The 27,044-nt window shown below is 36.2% G+C and overlaps 1 protein-coding gene across 1 annotated transcript in view; it reads right to left on the bottom strand.

Moving 5' to 3' along the window:
• Positions 1–26,709, bottom strand: part of pth1r (parathyroid hormone 1 receptor) — a 60,861-nt gene extending 34,152 nt beyond the window's left edge. Inside the window, exons 1-2 of the mRNA XM_030161072.1 lie at positions 25,527–26,709; positions 3,627–3,729 (exon numbers count right to left, since the gene is read on the bottom strand). Coding sequence (XP_030016932.1) covers positions 3,627–3,729; positions 25,527–25,592 — 169 coding nt within the window. The 5' untranslated portion in view covers positions 25,593–26,709. The remainder of the gene's footprint in view (positions 1–3,626; positions 3,730–25,526) is intronic.
• Positions 26,710–27,044: the final 335 nt, after the last annotated feature.

A 27,044-nucleotide genomic window follows, 5' to 3' on the forward strand; every position in this document is an offset into this window, starting at 1 on the left:
TATAACCATATTGCTGCAATAAATGGCTGTGTTTCCTCCAGCGTAAGTGACTGTGGCAGACATCTTTTCAAAAACAACTTGAAAAATCACACAAAATTATATGAACCAGTCCTAATTTTACATGTCCTGCATGATTCTTTCAGAGCTATCAACAAGTTCAATATATCCAAACCAGGCTCTTTGAGTTTATCTGTTATTTATAAAGCTCATCAGTTTAATTGGTTCGGCTTTTGACAAAATACAAGATCCGCTCTGCATTTTGGCAAGACATAACAAATGTCACAATGTGGTTAAAAAAGCAAAAGATGCAACAACTCACTCCAGCTCATAAACAGTTAAAAATATCCTTCCACTGAACACCATTAACCCTTAAAGACTTCTAACTATTATTCACTACCTTTAACATTTCCTTAGTGATTTATCATCATTTATTACGTTGTTGCCCATAAAGTTGGGATACAATATTTTTACCCCTTCTCATGAAATGTGATAATGTAATTTATTTTTGGTAGATAAAGTATAATTGGTACTCAATATGAAATCACTGTACCTGGTCAAAAAGTGATTACTGATGTGTATAAATAGGAATAAAAAGAGGAATGTGTCTGAAAACAAAATTATTCCAAATTTATGGACAAGAGCATGTATTTTGCATTTTTCAATGAGAATCAGGTTTTCCTATATTTAATTTACTGGTCATGTTGATCAGGGTTGTCCAGTCCTGGTCTTCGAGGGCTGGTATCCTGCATGTTTTAGATGTTTCCCTCTCCCAGCACACCTGACGGTCGTTATCAGGCTTCTGCTGCGCTGGATGATAGGTTTATCATGTGAATCAGGTGTGTTGGAGGAGCGTTACATGTAAAACATGCAGGCCCTCAAGGACCAGGACTGGACACCCCTGATGTAGATGTTCAGAACAGATCAGAGTAAAGGCCTTTACACACTGGGTGCATTTTTTTCCCCATGTGATTAATTTGTACATGAGTACTCAGTTCATGAGTACTTTCACACAGGTCTCAAATACTTTGCTGCAAAAAAGTGGAGTTTTTGTTGTTCACAACCACACACAGGGATCAACAACTCATTCGTGAGAACTGGATGTCATGTGACAACCACAGTGATGGATTTCCAGCAACAACTGAGTTGAGTATGAAACACAAAAAATGATAGTGACAAAAAAGACAAAAGACAGTGACGTGAAGGACAACATGTGGAGCAGCATTGAAACAGCTCAACCAATAGGATAGTGATGAGTTTGATGTTGAATCCATTACTATCAAACAGCCTGAGATGAAAATATTCAAATCTTTTATTGAACAAGTGTCGTGATTGTTGCAAACTCACATCGCTGCCAGTGTGAATAGTTTTAATGCAAAATATTTACCCACGAATGTTTCTTTCATGTTGATTTTTTTTTGTTAAGCATTTAAAGGCCTTCACCCAAAAGGACCCAGAGTGACTTTTGTGTCAGTTCCCAAATAAATTTTCCTCTGTATTTAACCTTTCCTAAGTGATTTATCACCATTTATTTAAATATTATCCTCTGAATTTTGCATTTATTCCAATAAAAATCATCTATATTCCTATTTTTACTTAACTGGTAATGTAAGTGTTCATAAAAGCAAGTGTATTCAAAGGTTTTTGTATCAAAAGAGAAATATAATATATTCAGTAACAATGATCTAGTGTATTCCATTTTTAAACTATACAAAGGAAGCCTTTTAATAATCTCACATGTAACACATTACATTGCATTTTAATAATTCATGATTAGTTTGTTTTTCAGTGCTGTAAAACAATAAAATTTTTAACCAGAGTAATCATAGGGTTGTTGTGGATTAACCCATAAGGACCCAGAGTGACTTTTGTATCAGTTCCCAAATGAATTTTTCTCTCTATTTAACCTTTCCTGAGTGATTTATCACCATTTACTATAATATTATTCTCTAAATTTAGCATTTTTTTCCAGTGAAAATCATCTATTTTCCTATGTTTAATTTACTGATCATGAGGATCTTCATAAAAGCTCAGAGTAAAGACAAAAGTTATTATATCAGAACAGAAAAAAACTGAAAAGAAAAAGTGACTTTTTCAGAAAAATATCGCATTATCTGGACATGAACCCATTGTCTCCATCCACTGTCATTGATCCAACTCCATGGGTTTTACTGGTTAAATCAATGTTGAAGAAGATGACTGTGTTTCCATGGTAACTACAGAGCCTCTGAATGTCCAAATGGGTCATATCTGATGACCATGAAAAGATGACAAACTGTATTTAACACCAGTTATTTATATGCATTGATAGGATTAGTGGATCAGCAGGTATTAAACATTGGATGTTTAAGTCTTTAAGTGCTTGAAAGTGCTTGCAATTATAAATCTGTGATGTGAGTTATTTATTTGTTTATTTATTTTTAGTATTAACTCTGCCAGGTTAGATGATAAGCCAAAGCTACTTACAGAGGTGATACATTTTGAAAAACAAAACTTTGTGTCAAAAAAGAAAATTACCAGGTATTCTCAGGTCGACTCCAGGTCCATTTTTATCTAAATCTTTGGCTGAGTGCAAGTGTGTCTGAAGAACACCAGGTGGCTTCCCTTTAATTTCTGAACCTTTTGCTATTATGAAACATAATTTTAGATGTTTATAGCAAAACACAATGTGATAAAAAGTGAAGAAAAAAAAATCCTGTGTATATGTATTCCTGTAGATATGTATTTTACCCCAGTGATAAGGTGCTGTGCTGAAAAAATTGGAAAATGACCCCTAAAGGGCTTGAATTTGACCTTGAAAAATGTGTACGAACTGTGTTTTATCATAAGTGGAAGAAAATCATATCATATTTCTGATTTTTATTCTTTGTTTTATTTTATTTATGTGTTTATTCATGTATGTATGTATGTATTTGTTTAATTATTTTATTTTATTTTATTTTATTATTTATTTTTTAGAAGCCCACATCACAACAGTCACACCTCATACACATCTTACACACTCCACCACACACAGAACATTTACACAACCAAGACAGGACACTTATTCTCATTACTGACTGACATTTTGTTTCTTTTGTATATTACATGCCATATATCTTAACCCCCCCCCCCCACACACACACACACACACACACATACACACATTATGATGATGTAACGTTAATGTAAATATAAATATTGTATAATACTGTACATACATCTCTGTCACTTGGTGTCATTTCAATAAAGGTTACAAAAAAACTGAAAGAAAAAGTGACTTCTTCAGCAAATGTATGATTAACTTTATGTCAGTTAATAAATAAAATAACCTTTGAATTTAAGGCTTTTAAACGCTTGACAAAAACGAAAAGACCACCTAAAACTACTGCTATTTGTTGAACTACATGGGTTTTCCTGGTGAATCAATGCTGGAGAACATGATGTTATTTCTAGGTTCTGAACGTCCAAATGGGTCATATCTGATGCTGCTGAAAACCAGAGAAAGTGTTTTTTTTACCTGAATTATTTAACCATATTGATCTGATTTGTGGTTTAGAAGTTATTTCACATGTCAGATCAGTAGATGCTTTTAGTTGCTGGCGGATGTTTGGATCACTGAGGGTTAAAAACGCTGCAGGCATACTCACCAGGAATCTTGTGTTTAGACTTGATGTAGCCCTCACACTTCCGTTTGGCCTTTAACAATAGGAGTATCTGTTCCTCTTTCGTGAGCACATCATCTGCATAAACCTGTGTAAAAAAAAAAAAATGATGGTGACAAATTAATGCAAATGTAAAGAAAACAGACTTAAAAGCAGGCATAATAATTATGTGTCTGTGGGTTGCATACTTGAAAACCTTAATTTATTCATTCCCTGCATAGTTGATTTATAATGCTCTTTTAAAAGTGAAGTTATGAACTGGTTCACTCAGGCCAGAGCGACAACCTTGTGCATCATTACAGCAGTGGAAACTATTAAACCTAAAGACTCATACATGTAGGTGAGAAAAAGCCACAGAAGTCAAATCAATCAATAACCTGTCATAACTCATGTGTCAGCCAGTGTTATGAAAATATAACAGGAGTCATGTGGCAGTGTCTTGTAGTTCTACGACCTTTACCGATTTTTTGATAAGGTCAAAGCATGAATAAAGAAAAAAAAAAGTAAAACAAGTTCATATGAGGTGACTGACAACAGGATCCATCAGTGTAAAAGAAAAACTGCTGCATTATAACAGGTTATATGATCTGAAAGTTAAGGTAAAAAAGTGAAAAAAAAAAAAAAACACAAGAGGGACAACAAACCCCGCCCCTTGCACGTATTGTAGCTTATTTTGGCATCGATCCAGCTGATGTCATAATGCCTATGCATGTGCTGATGTCAACATATTAACTGCCTCTATATATGTGCCAGGTTTGAAATAAACTGAAACAAAATTGATGTTTTTATAGACATTTGAAATTTCAGCCATTATAAGTGAATGGGAGAAAAAAAAAAGCTAAACAAAAATTCATAAAAAAATGTGAACTTTGACCTATTTTTCCCAAAATGTAATGACATCTATTCCGGGTCCCTGGCAATCTATAAACCCAATTTGGTATGAATTCAATCAATAGTTTTGCTGCTACAGACATTTAAAATTTCGCCCATTATAAGTTAATGGGAAAAAAAAAAAGATTTAAAAAATTACTTAAAAATATTAACTTTGACCTACTTTTCGCAAAATGTAATCAGAATAGTCTTTATTGTCATTGTAACAAGAAACATGTACAACGAAATTAAAAAGTGTCCACCAGTCAGTGCATAATAAAAACAACAACACAGACACAAACATCACAATAGTAAATAAATAATTATAAAAACTAACACACACAGCCATTCATTCAATCATTGCACAATCTCCATTACTGTATATATGTGTTGTATTACAGATTGCTTTTTATGGCATTGATGGTGGTTATTGCTGTTGGATAAAAACTGTTTTTGAGTCTGTTTGTTCATGATCTGATTGTCCTGTATCGTCTGCCTGATGGCAGCAATTGGAATATGGAGGATGAGACGTGTTCTTCACAATGCTCTGTGCTACATCTTTTCCGGGTCCCTGGCAATCTATAAACCCAATTTGGAATGAATTCAACCAATAGTTTTGCTGCTACAAACATTTGAAATTTTGCCCATTATAAGTAAATGGGAAAAAAGAGATTTAAAAAATGTATTAAAAATGTTAACTTTGACCTACTTTTCCCAAAATGTAATCAGATCTATTCTGGGTCACTGGCAATCTATAAACTTAATTTGGTATGAATTCAACCAAGAGTTTTGCTGCTAGAGTGTTAACAAACAAAGAAACAAACCAAACCAAAACAGAATACCCCTTGCCTCCCCTTCAGGAGGCGGGGTAAAAATGTAAAACAAGTTCATATGAGGTGACTGACAACAGGATCCATCAATGCAAAAGAAAAACTACTGCATTACAACTGGTTATTTGATCATAAAGTTAAAGTTTGCACTTTGGGCTACAATTTCTGTATGAAAGGTGCTATACAAATAAAGTTTATTATTAAAGTTAAAAAAAAAATAAAATAAAATAAAATAAATAGAAGCATGCCAGTAGTAAACACTATTGAAAAATTTGAACATTACAAGAATGTGACAAATTATGATAAAAATCTTAAGGTGCATTTCTGTTTCTGAGACAAGAATTCTGACATTGGCTACAAAATGCATGAAATGCCATCGGTTGGCTGATTTCCTTGCACTGATGCTTTGTGACCCACTGCTGTCTGCATCCATGGTCACAGCAGCAGAATCCTAAAAACCCAGTTTCTGTCATATTAAAGCTTCACTTTGTGACAGTGTGGCCTGGATGTGACAATGAGGTCGGATGAGTTTGCACTTCAACCACAATAGTATATAAGCCAACTGTCCAGGGAACAGGCCAGACTGTTTTCTCCTTTACTAGACACTATCAGTTTCATTTTGTCCAAGTCTGAAGCTGTGTCATGGTCACTAATCGTATATGACAAAGTTATAACACAAACATGACATTTCTCTCTCTTTTTTTTTTCACTTACAACATGTCTCACACCACATCCTGTAATTCCTCAGTTTTTGAACACAGTGTTTGAGAGTGACATGTCACCTCAGGTGTGGTTTTCCATTCAAAGGAAACATTTTCCATTCTAATACGTTCACTGACTGCTTTGCTGTTTGCCCGTGGATCACTTTTGGGCAATGACAAATGTGACGATATTGAAAATGACCGCATTTATTTTTAACCGAGCGTGACCAGCAAAGTGGAAATGAAAACAGAAATTCAAGCCAAGTGCAAAAACTACAGCTTAAGACCGGTGCACAAATCAAAAGGATTATCTATGCTGTCATGTCGGGTTTTCATGGTGCTTGAAGCTATAGAGCAGCAAAATGCAATATGTACCACACACAATACAACATGCACTAAACTCAACGTATGCCATACTGTGTGCCTGGAGGTGAGTAAACAGAAAGAAATTCACTTAAAGCATCTGACGCCACATGCAATTGAATCTGTCAGTTGGAGACATAAATGACATTCCACAGTGCCCATATATTATTACCATATTTATTACTTGGTCCTGTCCCGTCTGTAATTTAATGCAACTCAATGCTGCTGTTTTGAGAGACGTCCCTTGTAAATTAGATTTTAATTAAGCCAAGTTAATGTCATTGTTAAATATTCCCATCATAAGTCGCCTACTAGAGACAAAATAGTTGGAAATGAAAAGTAACAGTAAATCATAAAACAATTGCATGCCACTGATTGGGACAGTAATCAGGACAGTTAATAAAGCAGTGATTTATTGCTTTTTGTCACTCATTAACTACCACTGTCTTTGCTGCAGACACAGTAAATACATTTCTACAGTGGAATCTACTACACATGGCCATGAGAACTACTGTAAATACTGCAGGAAACTAAAGTTTTTGATAAATTGCAGTTTTACGTCCTTTTATGTGACTATGTGATATTTAAAGAGCTTCTAAATCTGACAAGGAGTCATTTAACAAGGATGTGTATACATTGTCTCCAAAGCAAGTGCGTAATTTCGGTGCTTAAAATTAAACTGTAAATACCAAGCCGTCATGGGTTTGCTGCACACAAAACCATAATACCTCAATCCATCAATATTTTCACTACTTTCAGGCTTGAAATAAGGATGTCCAGTCTGAGAGCTGAATAAGGTTACAGAATGAAGACGTTTATGGCTTTGCACAGTAAACAACCACAGATGGAACAACATTTGACCGCAGGCGAACAAGGATAGATACTACCTGTTTACTGTACTAACTATGCCAATATAGAATATTCCACTGACAGCTCCTGAGACGGTAACACTATTTTCATCTAAATAACTCCCTGGTGTTACTTTAGACTTCACTGAGAGCTTAAATGACAGAAAATCACAAATAGTGCATCTGGAAGTCATCTGCTCTTTCAGTGCCATTAGTACTGCTGTATATTATTGGATAGTACACAGAGATTTAGCATTTTTTTACTCATATATGTCCAGATTTTAGATAAAGATCATACACTGGATATTTTATGCAATACTGTAGATTCATTAGGATCATTTTATATCAGAAAACACTTACTAAACACTTTGACTACACATTAGCATTATGGCCTTTTAAATATTTTTCTATCAAACATTTACATAAAACAGACAATCAAATACCTTTAGAACAAAAATGAACTTAGAAGCCACCAGTTAAATATTAATCTCAAATGAAGTATGGAGTTTAGGAGGTTATTTATCTTCCTAAAACTAAAGGAATTTCTCCTTCATGTGCAGACTCCTAGAGGAGTATCATTTACCATTTTAAGAAGAGAATCCTGGGTAATAAGTGTGCCCCCTGATTATTTCTGAAAACTATTCCTCCTCCACTGGCCAGGGTCCAAACCTCTAAAGTAAACACAACTCTCACAGGGAGAAACATGGACATTCTTATTTACTGCATTTCATTCAAAACACAGTATTCTTTTTGTTAAATGCTTTTGAGTGTGAGCCAAAATGAAAATTAGAAAAATACACACCATATAAATATGTGTGTTTTCATCACTAGTCGCTAGAATACAAACTCCACTTGAATAAACCACAAGTTTCTATTTGTCTTTGCAAACTGCGGCTTGATGACTTAAACTGCAGCTCTCTGCAAGGATATACTGTAAGACCAATATTGAGAGAACTGTATTTAGGCAGGTCTGTCAAGACAGTGTTGAACCACAGCAACGAAATATTCATACTATACGCACTGTGGAGGGACGGTAGAAGTTAGTTTGACTTTTCTAATTTAAGCATTTAATTACTAACGTATTTTGGTAAGCAAATCCAGGTTATATTAGTCTGTAACAGTTTATCTTTTCCAGAGCCAAAAAAGAATATCTTCGTGAATGTTGATTTTTGTGGCTGAAGAGTAAAAAAAAAAACGAGGAAAAATAACATCAATCAGAAATGGACTTGCGCATATATACCAAACACAGTGTACATTGAGTGGAGACATTGGGTTTCCGGTACATTACCAAACGTCTTGATTGTGGACAGCGTAGCACAGGTTTTTTTCTCAAGAAAGTTGTGGTTGACCAAAGTCATTTCCTGAAATGCCCTACAGTGAATTTGAGAGTCAAATGCTGAGACTTGGAAGGTCGATTTTCATTAGGAAGCCCAAAACAAAGACGCAGACCGTCCAAAAAGTTTCAATGAACCATAATAACACTCTGGAGTTGAATGGAATGTAATTATCTGTAATAACAACTCAAAAATCGGACTTAAGATACGACCAAATGAGCTTGTTTGTTGTACCCAAAGCCATAATAAAAAGTTGTGTAAACACATGCCTAACCCGTAAATGATCCACAATTAACTGATCCAGGCTCCAGTGAACAGAGGAAGAGGATAACACTCTAGTGCAGTGTAACTTCCCCAAACAAACAGATTTAAAGAAGAAAAATTAATGACTAGGATTAACATTTTTCACAATATACAGTTAAAGCAGTTCTGCAGATACACTTACAACACATTTTAACAGGTACTGTGACATGTAATCTACTGTTATTTAAGTGTATTTATAGTGAATATTTAGGGATGGGTCAAACGAAAAGTGTTTGGTTAATCCTATTTTACCTGTAGGAGTTTGTGGAAAATTACCATTTTATTGACTGATGAAATGACACGAAGTCTGTGAGCTCTGGTCTGAATTACACCAGAGCAGTGATGCAATACATGTTAGCATGAGCACATTTTTGGTTCATTATCAAACTCTGACTTAAGAAATAAGGCTGACACACTGTGTAATTTAAGGGAAACTTTGCAGGAGAAATTTGTTGTCTGTTTCTTGAAGATATTATAATATTGTTTCAACATGATGCAAAACGGTGAAGTTTTAAGTAAAATAACAACAATGAACAATCATTTCGTAAATTGGAAACAAAGGGAAAACTTGATATAGCTTGGTTGTAACTACCTTTTACAGAGGTGAAAAAAATAATAAAAGATCGCCATATGATATTTTGTTGTAATGGTACTGTAATGTTTATTTACAAATAATTGTGTCATACAGTTACGTTGGTAGTATAGTTGAAATTTGGGCTGGGCAATATATTGAACTGATTTGACTAATAAAGATTTTGTTTTCAGATAATCATGAAAAATGTCTAAAATTGTAAAGAACTCCACTGTGATCCATTTTTGCTCAACAAAAATTGCTTCTTTTAATGTATTAAGTGTGAAAATGTTTCTCCAGTAATATATGGTGTATTGATTTAGAAAAGAAATCAAGTTGTGCCTTCAGGTCATGTTGCCAGAAAACAACTGGAAATCATAAATCATCCATAACACTGGAAAATAAAAGATTTAGTTTTAGGATCATATGAAAAAGCTTTATTGGAAAATGCTTACATTATAATTCATATCAGTGGTCAGGCTCCACAGTTTGGCAAATGTTTTAACCTCCTAAGACCCAGCTATGGGTTTCTGTCCACATTTGTGGACAAGAGTTTCACAACTTTATACAAAAAAAAAAGAAAAGAAAAGAAAACTGTCCATCACAAAGGACATTCCATAAAAATTTTAAAAACTATATCTGAAAAAACTGTTGCATCATGAGGTTTCCAATATCGGCACTTATTTAATAAAAAACAAAAAAAGCTTGTACTTTGCTGACATTTCCTGGGTCTCAGGAGGTTAATATTATAATTCAACTAATGCATACTAATGCAAGCAAGGGATAAAAAAAATCTTCTTTTATTCCTACTTATACACATCAGTAATCACCTTGTCATAATTACTTCATGAAAAGAGGTAGGGGTGGGCGATATGGTAAAAATATCATATCATGATTTTTAAAAAATAAAATCACGATCTCGATTTTATCACGATTCTTTACATTGATCTTTGGGACTAATTTGCAAGTTTCTGAACAGTGTAGCCAAACAATTTTCCTATGTAAAACATAGCCCTAAAAGAAAAAAAATAAAACAATTTAGCCCAAAGAACCTTCCAGAACACTTTTAATTAAATAGTTTGTGCAATTTTGCAACATGTGCCGAGAAGAACATAAACTTATTAAAATATAAACAACACTCTGGTTAAGGGCACTCTTGAACATAAAAATTAAACTGCACATGGTTTTTGAGGTAGCTTTTAATAAACATGAAATGTATAAAAAAAAAAAAAAATTAAATACAGAACAAAATATTAATGAAGAAAAGTCCATTTCAAATTATCCTCCAGGTTTACAGAACAGGTGGCTGTAGCTCTGGTTTTTCAACTGGTAATCAGTGTATTCGGTGGTCTGGGATGGAGGGAGAAGTCCAAAATGAGAAGAAGAAGAATTCAGGCACTCAAAAAAAAAAGGATCAATGTGGAATGTACTTACTACTCTTCTCACAGAATGCTTTAATTAATTGCTTGTGTTAAAGTTGTTTGCTTTTGTTTAATTCTACCTGTTGCCTCTGGCTGTGGTGTGGCTGGTCTTCTACTAGTTTGTCTCTCATACTGTTTGGATGCTCTTCTCTCTCTTCAGCTGACTGAACAGGTTTATAGTGTTTTTAGTTAGTTTAGTTTATTTTGAGCACATAAAATCATCAGATAACAAAGAACCATACAACATGTCAAACTAAATTTTCAGCGCTTGAAAAGGAGTGGGAAGAAGTATAACTTACAGACTTCCACCTCATTTTTACAAACTAATAAATAAAACAATTCAGTTGCCTTTGTTTTGGTAACCTACTTTTTTTTTTTTTTACATTTATGGATATTTTTTTACAATAACACAAAACATCCATACAGACCAGTCACATACACTTTTTTAGTCACCTCAAACACCATCAGATTTAAACTATCAACCTTTTTTTAATAGCAACTATAATATTTGTATGCACTAAAAAATACAATTATTAATAAATGTGATATCTCCTAATCGTGATAGTCTGTGTTAATTAATTACAAATAGGCATTACAGAATAACATCATATTTTATACATTATTTAATATTCTAACTAGGTATTCACTTATTCAGATAATGTCATAATGTTGTCATACGTTATTCGAAGAGTAACGCGACAGACCTGCATGGAGGACTCACCTCATCCTTCCTTGTCTGCCACCTCCTGAAAACACATTTGCGACCGGGGTGGGGTGGGGTGGGGATATGCTCAGGCCCAGTTCAACGTCCTGCCCCCTCAAATTAAAGTTTCCTTAGGTAGCTACCCAACAGCCAGAGAGTTAAGTCTTAAGTTTCACTTTCACTTTTTGTACGGTTGTATAGCATGTGCATACTCATTGTAGGCACACCCCCGTATAAACCCCCCTGATTCCACAATCTCTCTATGTTCTAATCCTTCACGATCTAATATTGTCATACCACACACCCCTAATAAGGGGTAAAAATATTTTAATCCAAGTTTATGGACAACAATGTACATTGACTGAGCATGTAATACAACATACAGGTTTTTTTTTTTTTTTTTTCAGCCAAATGCAAATGTAACCAGCCTTCTTTTTGCTCAACAAGCACTTGATCCAAAGCAGTTTTTAACTAAATGTCAACAACAAACCATTCAGTTCAGTTTTGCATCATAGACATTCAGCCTCTCTGACTAAAACAATAAAACCCTGCTCACCTCATTGGAACATAAGTGAATTTGATATCTACACTATGGATATAATCACATAATCCAGAGCACTGTTGAAATAATGACCAGATCCCAACCAGACTAAGAAACTAATCATTTTGAGAAATTTGATATTTTCTGTATTTTCTTAAAGATTTGCAAGGAGGATAAATGTGAACTTTATTGTACTGTATTTATGAATGTTTTTGTAGAAGATATCAGGTTTTCATTTCAAACAAACTTCACATGATTTTATAAACACGGGATTAAATCAACCTTTATGTGAATCGTTTATGTATAATATGTCGGGAGGAAACATACTGTTTCTCCTCCTTTTTTTTTTTTTTTTGTTCATGTTTTAGTTGTCACCATAAAACCTCTAACCACAAGTCTGGTCGTATATTTTGACTGGAAACACACACATATTAATTTTCTATATCACTTCAGAGTCATCCCATAATGCCTCCCTGTGTTGGTCGATCCGTCAGCGAAGATGAGATTTTTAGGTAAATGATCGTATAAAGTGAGACTTTCCTTTCCAGATCACACTTCGTCACATGGATGATAAATAGAGATAATATTTACTCTGGTCACAGTAAAGCGCCTCTATTATGGGAGTACAGTTGAATATTTGTTTTATGTACTTGTTTTGGTCATTTGCCATTCTTTACACCATAAGCTAACATTCACTTCCTTGTTGTTGGCATATATTCAACATTAGATCCCAAGGGCTATTGGACTTTCCTGTACCCGTTTTCTTCACAAAATAGGGGGGGTCTAGAAAATTATAACTCTGCTGAATCTTGTTTTTAATGGCCTGTCCACTATCTGGAAAAAACATGAATATGTTACTTTTGACATATTGCACCGCATGAATGTTTTAGCGGATGAGGTTCCTGGATATTATAAACTCTATGAGTCAGTGCCACTCCTCTTCAACTGTGCAATTTGCATTTGATGATAAAAACCACAAACCACAAGACTGGTTGTCCTTTGGAAATGCTTGCAGACCACATTCTGACTTAAAGCAGCATTTAGTTCCTAATTATACCCTGCTCTGGTCGTAAGCTTGAAGAACAGCACTTTTGTCCTTGATGGAAACATTGTGTGTGCTGTGAGAGGCAGTGAACATCTCACGGACCCCAGATACGGTAGTTGTTACTGCATTAGCATTTGGTCAAATTAAAAATGCCTATTCTTGTGTTATATAAGTGAATTAATATACAAAGTACCAGTCGTGTCTTCAAAAAGGCGATACAAAGGGAGCATTAATTTTCATCAAAAGCTTATTGATGGTTATATAACAATGAAAAGCACGTTTCATAATACCTTAATGGATGGAGCATAGGTGTCACATTTATCCCAGACTGTTGGTTCATAAATGTAAATATAGTCATGGGTGGATGATTATCTTATTCATACATGGATTATGCAGATTATAGGTTAAAATATACAGATTTAAACCCACCACTGTGTCTTTCAGATCCAATAGTTTATTTATTTATTTATTTATTTAAACCCAGCTGTGGCATTAAAAGCACATGATACCCTCTCTGTTGCAGCTTGGCAGCATCAGTAGAAATCCCTTTAAATTCAAGCAGTAAAATTTTATTGTGCATGATGTCAGTGCTGAAATTGACATAAAGATAATTATTTATTCATGTTTATCTTCATTAGTAAGGGGACTGTTTCTGAAAACAAAAAACAGCTAACACACTTTCCCTCCGTAGAGATAAAATATTCAAACATCATGCAATTAGGAAAAAGATTTCCATAAATGAAAAGTGATTACTTGATCTCTACATAATAAATGAAGTGTCGTATTTTTAGGTCGCACTAATTACACTGCCGACCTTACTGTGAAAATGAAATAGGTGAGTTCACAGAAAATAGGGCTCTACAATATTTATTAAGATGGACAGGAGGTACTGACTAATGGACTCATCCATTTTTCAATGTGACTTTCACCAAAATACATACAGCTTGCAGAAAAACAGGTGAGGCTTAAAATGTCTGAAAGCTTTCCGAGGGTAATTTTTTTATACAAAGGGTTTCATAAAAGAATGATGATGGTGAATTAACTGTCAGGTCATGTGATCTTACAGGTTGAGGTAGAATTTCTAGGATGCTGGAGGCTCATCTCATCCTTGTTCATTCAACATCTTCATTGATTCAGTTTGTTAAGAGCAAACTGACCATTGTGCTACAGCATTGTCGTGTTCAGTCTCACTCCACAATCGCTTTCAGTGACTTTATTCAATTCATATGACACTTTATCTAACCTCTTAAAACCAGTGCAATTGTTCAATCACAAGTCTAAATGGATCTGTCAACCACCACAAAGCCACCATCAGCATTCACTGAATGTAGTCAATGCTTAGAAGAGAAGGTGAGAACCAAAAAAAAAAAAAAAAAGCATTTTACAATAAAATACTGCTATCAACTACAACCAGAGTGTGATAGTAAGAGTGAATGAGTAATGGATCAGTAATGTAAAGCAATTTGAGTTCCTTGAAAAGTGCTATAGAAACCTAATCAATTCTTCTTCTTCTTCTTCTTCTTCTTCTTCTTCTTCTTCTTCTTATTATTATTATTATTATTATCATTATTATTAACTGTAATACTAAAAACTCTGTATTTACAAATCACGATCTGTGATAATTACTATTGTTCAGTACTACAGTTATTAGTTTACACATGAAAATTTCTTATGGATTATTTGCAATCACAACCTGTAGAAACCTAACATTAGCTACTCACATGACAAAAATAAACATTATACTAACATTATGTTATAATATTCTGGAAAAGAAAATATATCATTAGCCTCATAGCATAATTGCCTAAGTCATATTTTTGGCCAAATTGTGATATCTGCATATGCAGTTATCACAATTTGGCCAAAAATATGACTTAGGCAATTATGCTATGAAGCTAACTGTATGTATCTGCAACCACAGTCTGAGATCCGCCCTTTAATTTCTCTTCATTTCTGCCTCTTTATTTGTAAACCATGTATCGACCATACATTTTGTACATCTGGAACGGTCATTAGTTGCAACTTTAGCATTTTAACTATAACTTTAAGAATAACAAAAAGGCAAAGGAAGCATCTGACAGCAACCCTGGTTTATCTTGAATTTTAAAATGAAATTTTAAACCTGACAATGAACCTTAACATTAAAAAAAAAGTTGCACAAAAGGCACAAAATTATGTCTACGCCTGTGTAGCAACAGCTGAAAACTGAATGGGTGCCCAGAAGCTAGCGTGTGTTAAATGGTTTCATTTGTTTCATGGAGCAATGACACACGGTGAAGCCAGCGGTCATTGTGATGCTTATCCTTGGGATCGTACAAACCTGATAAAATCATTTTATGTCACTTCAGCCCAGTGCAGCAATCAATGCTCCGTATGTAGGTTAACATTTGACTGAAGAGGACAGAAAGGTGACACATGGACACACTCTGAGCAATCACCTTCTTTTTCACTGGTTACCAAAGGGGCACCAGACAGACTGCGGGCTGCAATTAGGACAAGGACACTGTTTATCTAAGACCCATAATTGTACCCTCCTGCCAAATAACACTTCTAAATTGTAGACTAATTAGGAGCTTCTTAATCACCCAGTCTCTCATTGCCTGTTAATATTCCACTTTTGATTTGCTTATTGGAGATGGAGCTGAGAGTCAGCCTAGTGCAGACCTTGATTTAAGTACCTTTCTTTAAAAGCACCCTCTAACCTACATCTAAATGATTGACCTTATTCACTGTTATACACTGCTTTGACAATGCAATTACAAGGCATGTCAAAATATAGTCAAAAACTTATAACGGTACCTGAATTAATTTGTAAAGACATCTTCACATCGTACTTAAACACAGGGTCTCCTCCCGCATTTAAAGAGAAACAACATAATAATAACATTACTATGACCTTTAATATTATAAATCAAATTTGCATATGTTGCATCTTCCCGTCAGCATTCCCCAAGGGATCCCGTGAGTAACATCTACTACCATTTCCAGCATGTCTTCCAGGAAAAAGCCTTCACATGACATGTTTGTGTTAACTCCATTCAGACAAACAACTACAAACTTCAAGATTAAGCGATGATTAAGTACAAAACAAGCTGCAATTTTAAGAGCACCGTGCATTCTGCTACACAAAAAGGCACCAGCAGGTAGACGTAAAAAACTTTTCTTTTTTTAGCTTGTATGAACAATATGCATTTTCCTTTTTCTGTTTCTTTGCCTACGGGTCATCCAACTCTGCCTGCTGCTCTTCCACAAACATCAGGCAAGAAAGGCTTTAAATCATGTGCAGAGCCATTAATGGATTAACGACAACGATATATATAGATGCATTGCTTTATAGATGCATTTACTAGATTTAATACACACAGAAGACGCATTAATGTGTATGTTAGGGATAATCATGCTGAGACTGTCTAAGAAAGGAAGAAAATGCTGGTACACATGGGTTACACTGTCCACTAGTCCTCCATCTGAGAGGCCTGTAACTGGCCTGTCAGCACGAGCTTTCCACTTTCCACTTATTACAAGGTCACTAGAGCTGGGGGGTTTTGAAGCATGCTTTTATATGACTCAAAATGACTTAAGCTCGTGGGTAAAAGGCAGTGGCTGTATCAAAAGGCCAACAGTGTGCACGAATGCAAACGGTGAATGTCTATATCAGACATTTAGCCTGCTGTAAACACAAGAAGGCAACACAGTCTCAGTGGATCAGCCCTGCATTTCAGCTACATTTACTTCCACATTTTACTGGGTGAAAATTGTATTCATTACATTATCTGTTGGACATGCAAAGAAATCTATTCATTACTTTGAAAAATAGTTAAAGTTCAAAATTTACAATAAAAACATAGCAAAATATTCCTTTACTACATAAATTAGAAGGGCACACATTCACGAAAGCCCTGAAGCCCAGTAATTAAATCAAAGGCCCTATTTCACACAAAAAAGTGAAAAACTATTTTAGGCTCCACACATTTTAGAGATCTGCTGTAAAATTCCTAAGGTTCATCCTTGGCCCATGATCTACCCTTCCTCTAAGTTTCATAAAAATCATGCAGCAGTTTGTGACAAATAGAAGCAAACAATTAAGCAGAAGAAGTACAACCCACATGGGAATGAACACACACACACACACACAAACACACACAAAATTAATTCATTCATATGAATGTGTTTGGAGAAACAGTAAAAAGGAACACTTCATGGACCTCCTGGCAGTAATGAAAAATAGTACTAAAAAATAATAAAAGAGGTGCTCTTTGATAACTTGCACAAAAAATACAAACCCAAGGCACCCTCTTATAATTTTCAAAAGACTTTATTCATTATGACATGTCTCAATGGACCTCACTGAGCCCCAACATGTTTCATCCTGCTGGCCTTCATCAAGGGGACAAACAACATTTAAATGTGCCATGTGATCATATATACAAATATTCCACCAACAGGGCTTCTCCACCTGTCAAAGGAAGTGAGGGAAGTAAACCTATGTGGAAAGTTATTATAGGTAATTCCTTTATCAGACCCCTGTCTAATGAAGGAATTACCTCCAATAATTATATATGTAAGACAGTATGAACCTTTACCAGACTATGTGGACAGTAACTAAAGAACACCCCCAGATGAATATTTTTGTTGCTGTACTGTTGGCTGGAGCCTCAACACAAATGGCCCTTGTTTAAAGATACACTAAACTGTGACTCCACACCGATATTTGAAATTAAACTGACTTTACACACATTACACTTTAAATGAAATCCTCAGGCTGTTAAATGCATTCAAATGGATCATTAATAACAGATCAACCATGACTTGACGTTGTTCAGAGTTGAATGGCAGCAGCAGGAACATGTGCACCAGTACAGAGGTGAGTTATCAGCTGTTCCTTAGTGTATCTACTATATGTTTGGGTCAGGGTAAGCAGCAAATCACAGCTGCATTCTTGTGTGATCTTGTGATTCTCATGCGACCTTGCAAATCCAGCTGTCTCATAAGTTAACATGATTTGGGGAGCAGGACCGCTGAACACGTTCTCATGTGATAAAATAGTGATGTTCAGTTGCAGTCATGCACCTCTTACCTGGTCTGCAAAGCACTAAAGAAAAAGATGAGAGGAGATGAGAGAAACTAGAGCTAGATGATAAAATGATGAACAGTCCTTATTGTGAAATATGTAATTGTATGTAATCATATTGTGATCATTTTCCACAGAGATCAGACTCTAATTATCAATGATTATCACAATAAGCATCATGTTGTTTTTCTTTATGTTGAAATTGTCAAATCAATTTTTATTCTTAATTTCTTCTTTACTTTTATTTGTGCATGTTTTTTTTTATGTACATTGTTGTGAAACTTCTATCTCTAGATTTCAGAAATGTTCTTACCCTAAAAAGCCTATGGTCAAATGATTTAAGCAATTTTTACGCTAACATTTCGAACCATATCACTCATGTGACATGCAGCCTGTACAGTTTCACTTCACGAGGGAGAAGAACTAAAAGCAGCATGATCACCGTAATGTGGACACATGGTTTGGATTTAGAACCCAATTATATTTACTTTATAGATGCATACAGTACATATGCTACAGTCATACTGATAGGAAGTATTCTATTGAAATACGCTTGACATTTCAGCAGGCATGTTCCTTCCGATGTCCCCCTCACTGCACAAAACAACTTGCAGGTTTCAGTTCAAGTTATTAGCAACACACTGAAAATGTCAAGTTTCGAGAAAAAAAAAAAAAAAAAAAAAAGATTTGGTTTGTGTTTTGTTATTGCTGGAAACAATTAACCTTTGAACACTTTTCACAAATACAACACCCAGGACAATTGTAACTGGTAGAATTTGCCATGTTCCAGCATGATAATATATTCAGGCAGACCTTCCTCCAGAGCTGGTCCGGAGCTAAAACAAATATACCTTGATATTAAGTATTTGACCGTATCGTCCACACTTCCTTGAAACATAACTTTGCAAACAAATGCAGAGACTGGTCTCATTGGCCAATGTTTTCAATGTCATGGAGCTAACAGAGGAAAGTACAGCCAAACTTTGCACTGTTATCTGAACTGGAGTTGGCTTAAGATTTCCCCTTCACTACCACTGTACTTAGAGGATTTTTACTTATTGCTGGAAAATCTGAAACTGTGAACGGCATACTTAAGCCCCAGAGTTTTGCAATGAAACCAATAAAGGTCCTTTCAAGAAATCCAGCCTCCTCTCAGCCATAAGCCACATGCCAGGGGAGTATTCCTGCCTCAGATTTGAGCAGCATCCAAATCACGTAAACAGTTGGATCATATGTGTGAAGCTCTGGTCATGATAATTCAGGGAGTTGACTCTGAACTGTTTGTACGCTTTATTCTTGTTAGATTTAGAAGAGTAACAAGGTGTCTGGGGGCTTCTCTAGATTTGAAACTCAATCCCTACAGCTATGGTGGGGGTAGGGCTCAGCTCAACCTTTGGTCCATTGCAAAGGCATCTACATAGCTGAGAATTTTCACATGTCGACTCTACTGAGGTGCTTTAGGATTCCAAGCATATTGCCCAGAAGCCGGCCTATACAACAATATTGATACAGCAGGAACCTGATGAAAAACCACATTATCACTAAGTTGCTGAATTCTTTAATTAAGCTAAACTATGGTCTATACCTCTGCTGGGTCATTTTTTTGTTTAATACAAGTGCAAACATTATTGATTCTGTCAACGCTGAACAAGTGGTCGACACAAATCTGAGCATCTTATCAAACATGGTCAGAAATGGAAGACGGGAATGGAAGAAACCTGTCAAATATGCCTCACACACCTTGGAGACTTTAACTTCTCTGATAGTCATCACTGCATAAGGCATGTCGTAGGCATTCAGCTGGAACATGGAAACCGGCTGTTCGCAGAAAAGTCATTTCATCTTGTCATTGTGAACACACTGATAAAGAAACAGCAACAACCAAGGTTTGTGAATGACGCTTGTCGAGCTTGATAAAGCATCTGTGTCATTATATACTATGCCCTTTCACACTCACTCATCATTGTCAGACTGCTGCCCATTAGCTTTTGAGCATGCAACATGTAAAGGATGACTGAACACAAATGAGTCCATTTGAAGGCATCATTAAGTTGTCAAGGTTACCAAAATCAGCAGGGAAAGAGCTCAAACTTGTACACTACACTAAACAGCGAAACCGCTTATTGTTATAAATTCTAACGTTCCAAGGGCAGGGTTATATCATTAAAATATCTGTTAGAAGCGCAAGTTTTTCAGTGAGGTGTAAAAGTAGCGTAGAGTTACACATACTCTAGCATTCTTCAAGTGGAAAAGTCTGAAAAAAAAAAAAAAAAGTAGAGGTCACTGGAAGTCAAGAAAACAAACCCCTTTCCTGAGTCAAACACAGCCATGGTATAACCTTACTATGCTGGTGAAACTGAAGACTCTCCTATTAACACACACGTTATGAGTCTGACTCACAAACCCACGCAAAACAGGGCAAAGTGTCAGTCAAAGCGTGAAGATAACCATGGCGATGTGTGGACGTCTCCGAGAAGGTTTGAGAAATTAGATTACTCTGCAGGTATCTCAGGAATCTTCTCAGATACTGTAAAGCTCATGCAACGGAACACTGAACATAATGATTTGCTGTGTAAAGAGTATTTTTCTAATACAGGTTGCCTCTGTGGCCTAAATCCCAAGTTGATCCCAGGAAAATTCACGCAAACATGTTAACTGACTGGTGACGACAGCAAGTGACTCACAATCTGCAGTGACAAGCCACGTAGAGCCGCTGGTACAGTGTTTACACCTCTGTGCTGCTTAAATCCACATTACGCGCTGTAAAACTAAATTACAGAACAGGTTTCTCTCAAATCTGAAAAACCACAAAATCTCATTTGGATGTAGAAATTACTTCTTAACCAGGGTGGGTATAAATGACATCTGTGTGCTAAGATATACCCTCTCATAACCTTGAGTTTCACTCAGTAAAACTACTGCTGAGTTCTTCACAGTCCACCTCACACAATTTCACGATACACTCAAAGCTGAGAGTGTATACATGTTATTTTTGGTGTGTGTCACTTACTAGATATCTGGAGTGAAATGTCAAATTATGTACACAGCAGACATCAGTGGACAGTTGCCACAAAGCTGCATGGTCCCTGTATGCATAGCCAAGCCTCACATATGACAGTAAAAGCTTCCCTGACCTATTGTCAGCCCATATCACTGTAATTTACATCTGGCATGTGGCAACAAAAAAACAATCTTTAGGTTTCGGGACAATTTTCCCAAACAAATTATGATAGCGCATCAAACAAATATGAATCATTCGCAACCTGTTGTGAGCAACCGGGAATCTACAGACACGGAAAAAATTATTAGACCACTGTTGTTTTCTTCATTTTCTTCTTCATTTTAGTGCCTGGTACAACTAAAGGTACATCTGTTTGGACAAATATAATGATAACAACAAAAATAGCTCATAAGAGTTTAATTTCAGAGCTGATATCTAGCCATTTTCCATTGTTTTCTTGATAATAACCAAAATCACTTCAGTTCTTACATCAATATCTATGGCACTGTACTGACAAAAACAGTACTTTTAGGCATTTCATGTTTTCTTTTCTGTCTGTTTTAGTCACATGGTACGCACAGGAGTTAGTACATGATTGCATAACCATTATTTTGGATGACTTTTGATTTTTTGGTCTAATAATTTTTTCTGTGACTGCACATCTACTAAACAACTGTGATCACATTTTTCACTCAAAACACAAACCCGTCTGTATAGAATATGTTTACTTTTACCAACAGTCCTCCTTTTGCCTGCATCGCCCGTTTCCTTCTCTACCAAAACTTAAGCTAAGCTATAATAACAATCCAGTACTAGATAGCCTCCTGCTAAAACTGAACCAACTGGATGGAATAAGACATCAAGACAGATTAAAGTGTTAAAATTAAACCTTACAGGGGTTTCATTGCTTTCGTGGGTGGTGCAGGAAACTCACTGCAAAGGGGAGTGATCATTAAAAAAATCAAGACTGAATCTCAAAGATCTAACTGATTAAATTGTGCATAAAACTACTACATGTTAAAATGCTTTAATACAAGCAAAATCCCTTCACAGTGACTTAGAGCTACAAAATCAGCAGTTGACAATAAATCTGGTTATTTTTTACACGGAGCGCACACTTTCCTACTTAATCATTGCTGACACAACTCCTACTGCTTCTCTCCCCTCTCTCTTGGGAGAAGTAAAGGTCAAGAAGTAGCCTCGCTTTTTATCATACTATATATATATATATATATATATATATAAAAACAACCTACAACACTAATACAGAATTACCATAATCATATAACCCACATGATGCAGAAATATCACAAATTGATGAACCTGTTTAGTAGAAATACCAGAGAGGGCTGGATTTCTTTGTTGTTTTTTTCTTCTTTTTTATAATTGAAAGGCTAATGAATAAAAAGCAGTTGAATGAAATGCAGCCTGAATTGAGAAAATTGGTCCTGACAGAGCTTTGTTGTGCGATAACAGGGAGGAATAAAGATCAAGGTTACATCCCCACTGTTTGAACTCCCTGAGTAAATAGAACATTATAACTAGCTATGTGTGCTCTAGGTGGTACTCTCTTGTCTTATCAAATAAAGTAATAAACGGTAACATCAAAGATGTATTTTGGTCGTATATTATATATGTGAAACAGATTTTTCATTACACTGCTTAAGGGCGAGACACAGGCTGAGATTAGAGCCTATTATTTGTCTATTATGTTATGTCATTCATGATACTGTGAAGAGGTGTCATTATCCTTTTGCAGTGAATTGTTTGTGCAGTACTGTGTTTTTTGCTACGTGAGAAGGGGAAGTTAGATAAGATGCTAAATAAGTCTTTGCCTGAATAATAATAAGGAATCAAACTGATTGTGGTCTCTATTTTTGTTTAAATTACTCAGCAAAAGCAAACTTGTCGAATATGTTTAAGAAGAATTGACATTTCCTTTAGATGCAAACACAGACACACAGACTAGGAATAAGAAAAATTACCATGTATCTCAGTGACTGTCAAATAAATGGGCATGTAAAAGTGAAAATTAATATTAAAGCCTATTTCACAAATGCACCAGCGGTTCATATTAGTGAGAAGTTATCTGCTGCCCCTAATTACCAGAGACAGGTTGAGATGAGATTATCCTTTACTCTAATCTGTGTGATGGCTTTCTGGTATAATGTACCAGAGATAGATGACAAAGGTTCTCTAAAAGGTCACTTTTCTGGGTCTTTATATGACCATTTAGCAAATGCATTGAAATAAAAATCTTAATGTAAAAGAAAAACATGCTTCTAAGTATATTTTATAGTGACTTGAACTATTTTACCTGTGTGAATGCTCATATCCTGTCCTTTGATATATATTGATTTCTAATACTTCACTAGACTTCTGGAGAGAAAAAAAAAATTACATTTCTGTTATAAAAGAAAAGCTCTGGGACACAGTAGGCAACAACAGATATTTTCCACATTTCACGCTAGTCAAACCTGCCTTGTGCAATACAAAACATGACAGTCCTTGAATCCATATTTTTGTCTGGAGTTGACATAATGTTTGGCGATGGCAACAACAGATACAGTGCGGGTCCCTCCAGTGAGGATCCAGACACATGCAAGTCATCACGGAGGAAAACACAGTCATGAGGTAGAAATTAAATGTTCACTGAGGTTCCTGAAAGCCATGCTTCCGCCTAATAAATGTAATAACCGAGTATGCGAAGTGGCCATAGTGAGGAAAGACTCAATGAGGTAGCGCTTTGTCTGAGCTGTCACTGCAGCATGTCTGCTGAGGTGTAAAACACAATGGAGAAAACCCTTATCGGTTCTTCAGCCAATTTCCTTCATATGATAACCTGTTAGGACCATTCACAATATGGCACTAAATGTATTTGGACTTTATCACTCAATAATCTCTACACATCTGTGTGTTGAAGCTCTAGGAAGCAGCACTGCCATTTAGTTGACAACTGCATGTCTGAAATAGCTTTGTATTCTTTGTGTAAACACAGACACAAACTTTCCACTCTTAGGTTTGGTGTTTAGTGAAATTTACGTCCTTTCTGGTCACAGTCGGGGGGAAAAACACTTTTTTGTGGAGGGGAAGACTAAGCAAACACCAGACTTTAAAAATGGGTAAACACCATTCACAGACAGAGCCTTTTAACGACTGAATGTTGAATCAGCTATAAATACACAGCTATGTTATAATTGTTTTCCTCTGCCATCTAAACCAATGAGCCTAGAGGTCCACTGCGGTACAGTGATGGACCACATCACTGGGAAACGTACTGTACCTCAGAGCCTGGGCGAACTGCCTGTTGAATGCACAACAGCCTCAGCCAAAACACACAAAACTTTCTCGCTGCTCTGCTCTGCCCTGCACAGCTCGTATGTGTACAGCAGGCCTTCTGGATACAGTTTACAGCAATATTTGAGGGCGCAATTAGAAGTCACATTGTCGGCACAAGTAAATTGTTACAGCTGAGACGTGTTCAGGTGCCACGGATGTTTTCAGGGAACAAGGATGGAATATTTACGCCCACTCTGACGACAAGAGTTGTTTGAGTTCAGGCAGGTGAGAGCTCTGTGGACCTATTAAAAAATGTGTAGTAAACACAATGCCCTGCCAATTACAGGAACTAGGTTACCAGGCGCTGTTTTACACAAACACTGTGTTATTGTGTTGTTACTGTGGGAAGATGCATTTAATGGAACAAGAAGGTAATCTCTAATCACAGCAGCCTGTTGTAAGGAGCCCTGTCAAAGTCTTTTGTGGAGTATCAAAACATCAATATGCCAATACGGGGGTCAATGAAAAACCTTAGCCTTTGCAAATTAAGCTCAGATGCAACTCATCAGTCAGTCAAAGTATTGAACAGCATCACAGCACAAGATGAAGATGGAGGTTGTTACTTTTGGCTAAAAACATTGGTAAGTATTTATTTTCAAAGTCAGATTTCTCAAGTATATTAAATATTTAATCATTTTGTTTATTTTAGACTAAACTCTGCTCTATTTAGACAAAATATGGCCCCAAAATGAATCTCCTGACATAAATACGAAGGAAATATCAACTCCAGAGGGAACATTTTGCAGATATGCCCAATACTGCATTGCACTGGTTGTTTAATAAGTAAACAGACATTCCTTTAATATTCCATCAGTATCTGCTTCTCTCTGCTCCTCTGATGGATGTACTGTCAGTACTTGATGCTCACAGATAACACCGCTGAAGTGCATGAGTCTAATATGTATGTTTTGAGGTGGGTTTTACCTACAGAGTAAAAGACTTACCAAGCACAAACTGCTGAGGAGTGAGATGAGAAGAAAGTCCAGGTTGTGGAGCAGAGTGGATCCCATCCCTGACCTGAGGCAACTCTAAATCCAAGGATCCTCGCAGGGCTCAAACAGATGCTGATGATGTTCAGATGAAATGATTTAATCTACTTAACTCTCTTCAGAAAGCGGCCAGTTGTATTTTTTCACTCCATCTGGCCTGTCGAAGCTTACGGCAGCCTGTGAAATCATAACTCTGTAATCGCCTCGCTCTGCCCGAGATTTAATTTCCTATAATCTACTATATGCTCAGCCTCAGCCCGCTCTCTTTATTTCTCTGCATCTGTCTTTTTTCCTCTTCTGAAATTACATCCACATGTCAGAACTATTTATGTCGCTCTCGCTCTGCGGTGGGAAGTTCAAATGATTCTTTGTAGGGAAGAAACCAACGCTGTATTTTTAGGTCTTTTAAATTTCCCCTCAGACTAACTTAAACACTTCAGTATGGAGCTGTGCGCCTTATGTCTTATTCCAGCCTTTTCTTTCCAAATGTTAGATCAGTGCCGGGTATATATATAAAAAAAGAAAAGAAAAAGTCTGAAATGTATCACTCCATCACTAGTCGCTGTTTAATTTCACTATGTGATTCCTTCTGACTCATGTCACCATCCACGCAGGATTATACTCTCTTGAAAACCAGCTGCGTCTATAAAACAGGATTTGCGTAAAAATCCAAAACAATCCACTAACCTGTGACAGGGAAATGTGAATTTATAAACTTCTGTTAGATTTGTCTATTTGATTTGCGTGGAACCACTCTGCACTTCTGTCCGTCTTTTCCTTCTTAACACTTCTTTACGCACAGAAATCACAACGTGGATATGTAGTTATCCATTACGCGTTTGTGCGCTATTGAATTTATTGATTTTTTACCTAAATCTAACGTGGCAGTTCCATCGCAACTGAATGTATGAAACTCCCAAAAGGATCTCTGTTTACCAATGGTGATGTAAAAGCGCACAGAGAGAAAAGAGAAACGCCAACTTGGCTTCAAGAATCTCTACTTACTATCGACAGAAAGCCAAATTCACCGGGACGGATAGATTATTCGCAAACGTCTGAGTCTTTTCTGCGCGGAGGAAACGCAAAAAGTTGAAGTTTCTCGTGTTGGGAAGCGTGTCCAGATGTGGCAGGCAGCAGGTCGTGTTCACTAGTGTGAGTATGTGGATGGAAAAGGGGGGGCGGTAAGGAGGCAGGTAGGGTGGAGCGTAAAAGCTTCTCATTGGTGCGCACTCTCTTACGTTGGAATAAACCACGACTCCGAAATGACATATTTTCTCACCCCTCAAACAAACTCTACATTCAACAGATCGCAGGGCCTTTGCCAAACCACTTTTTTCCCCTGCAGTCTCTCAAAACTTGCATCTAGTAGAGTTGGATTACCAAGATATTATGCAGAAGATGTCCGTTTTTATCTCAGGAACCTTTTGCTGCTTTACTGTGGGCTAATTTCTAAGAAACATTAGGAGGTTTTAT

The sequence above is a fragment of the Sphaeramia orbicularis genome, chromosome 17, assembly GCF_902148855.1.
Source record: "Sphaeramia orbicularis chromosome 17, fSphaOr1.1, whole genome shotgun sequence".
In the NCBI taxonomy this organism is placed as follows: Eukaryota; Metazoa; Chordata; class Actinopteri; order Kurtiformes; family Apogonidae; genus Sphaeramia; species Sphaeramia orbicularis.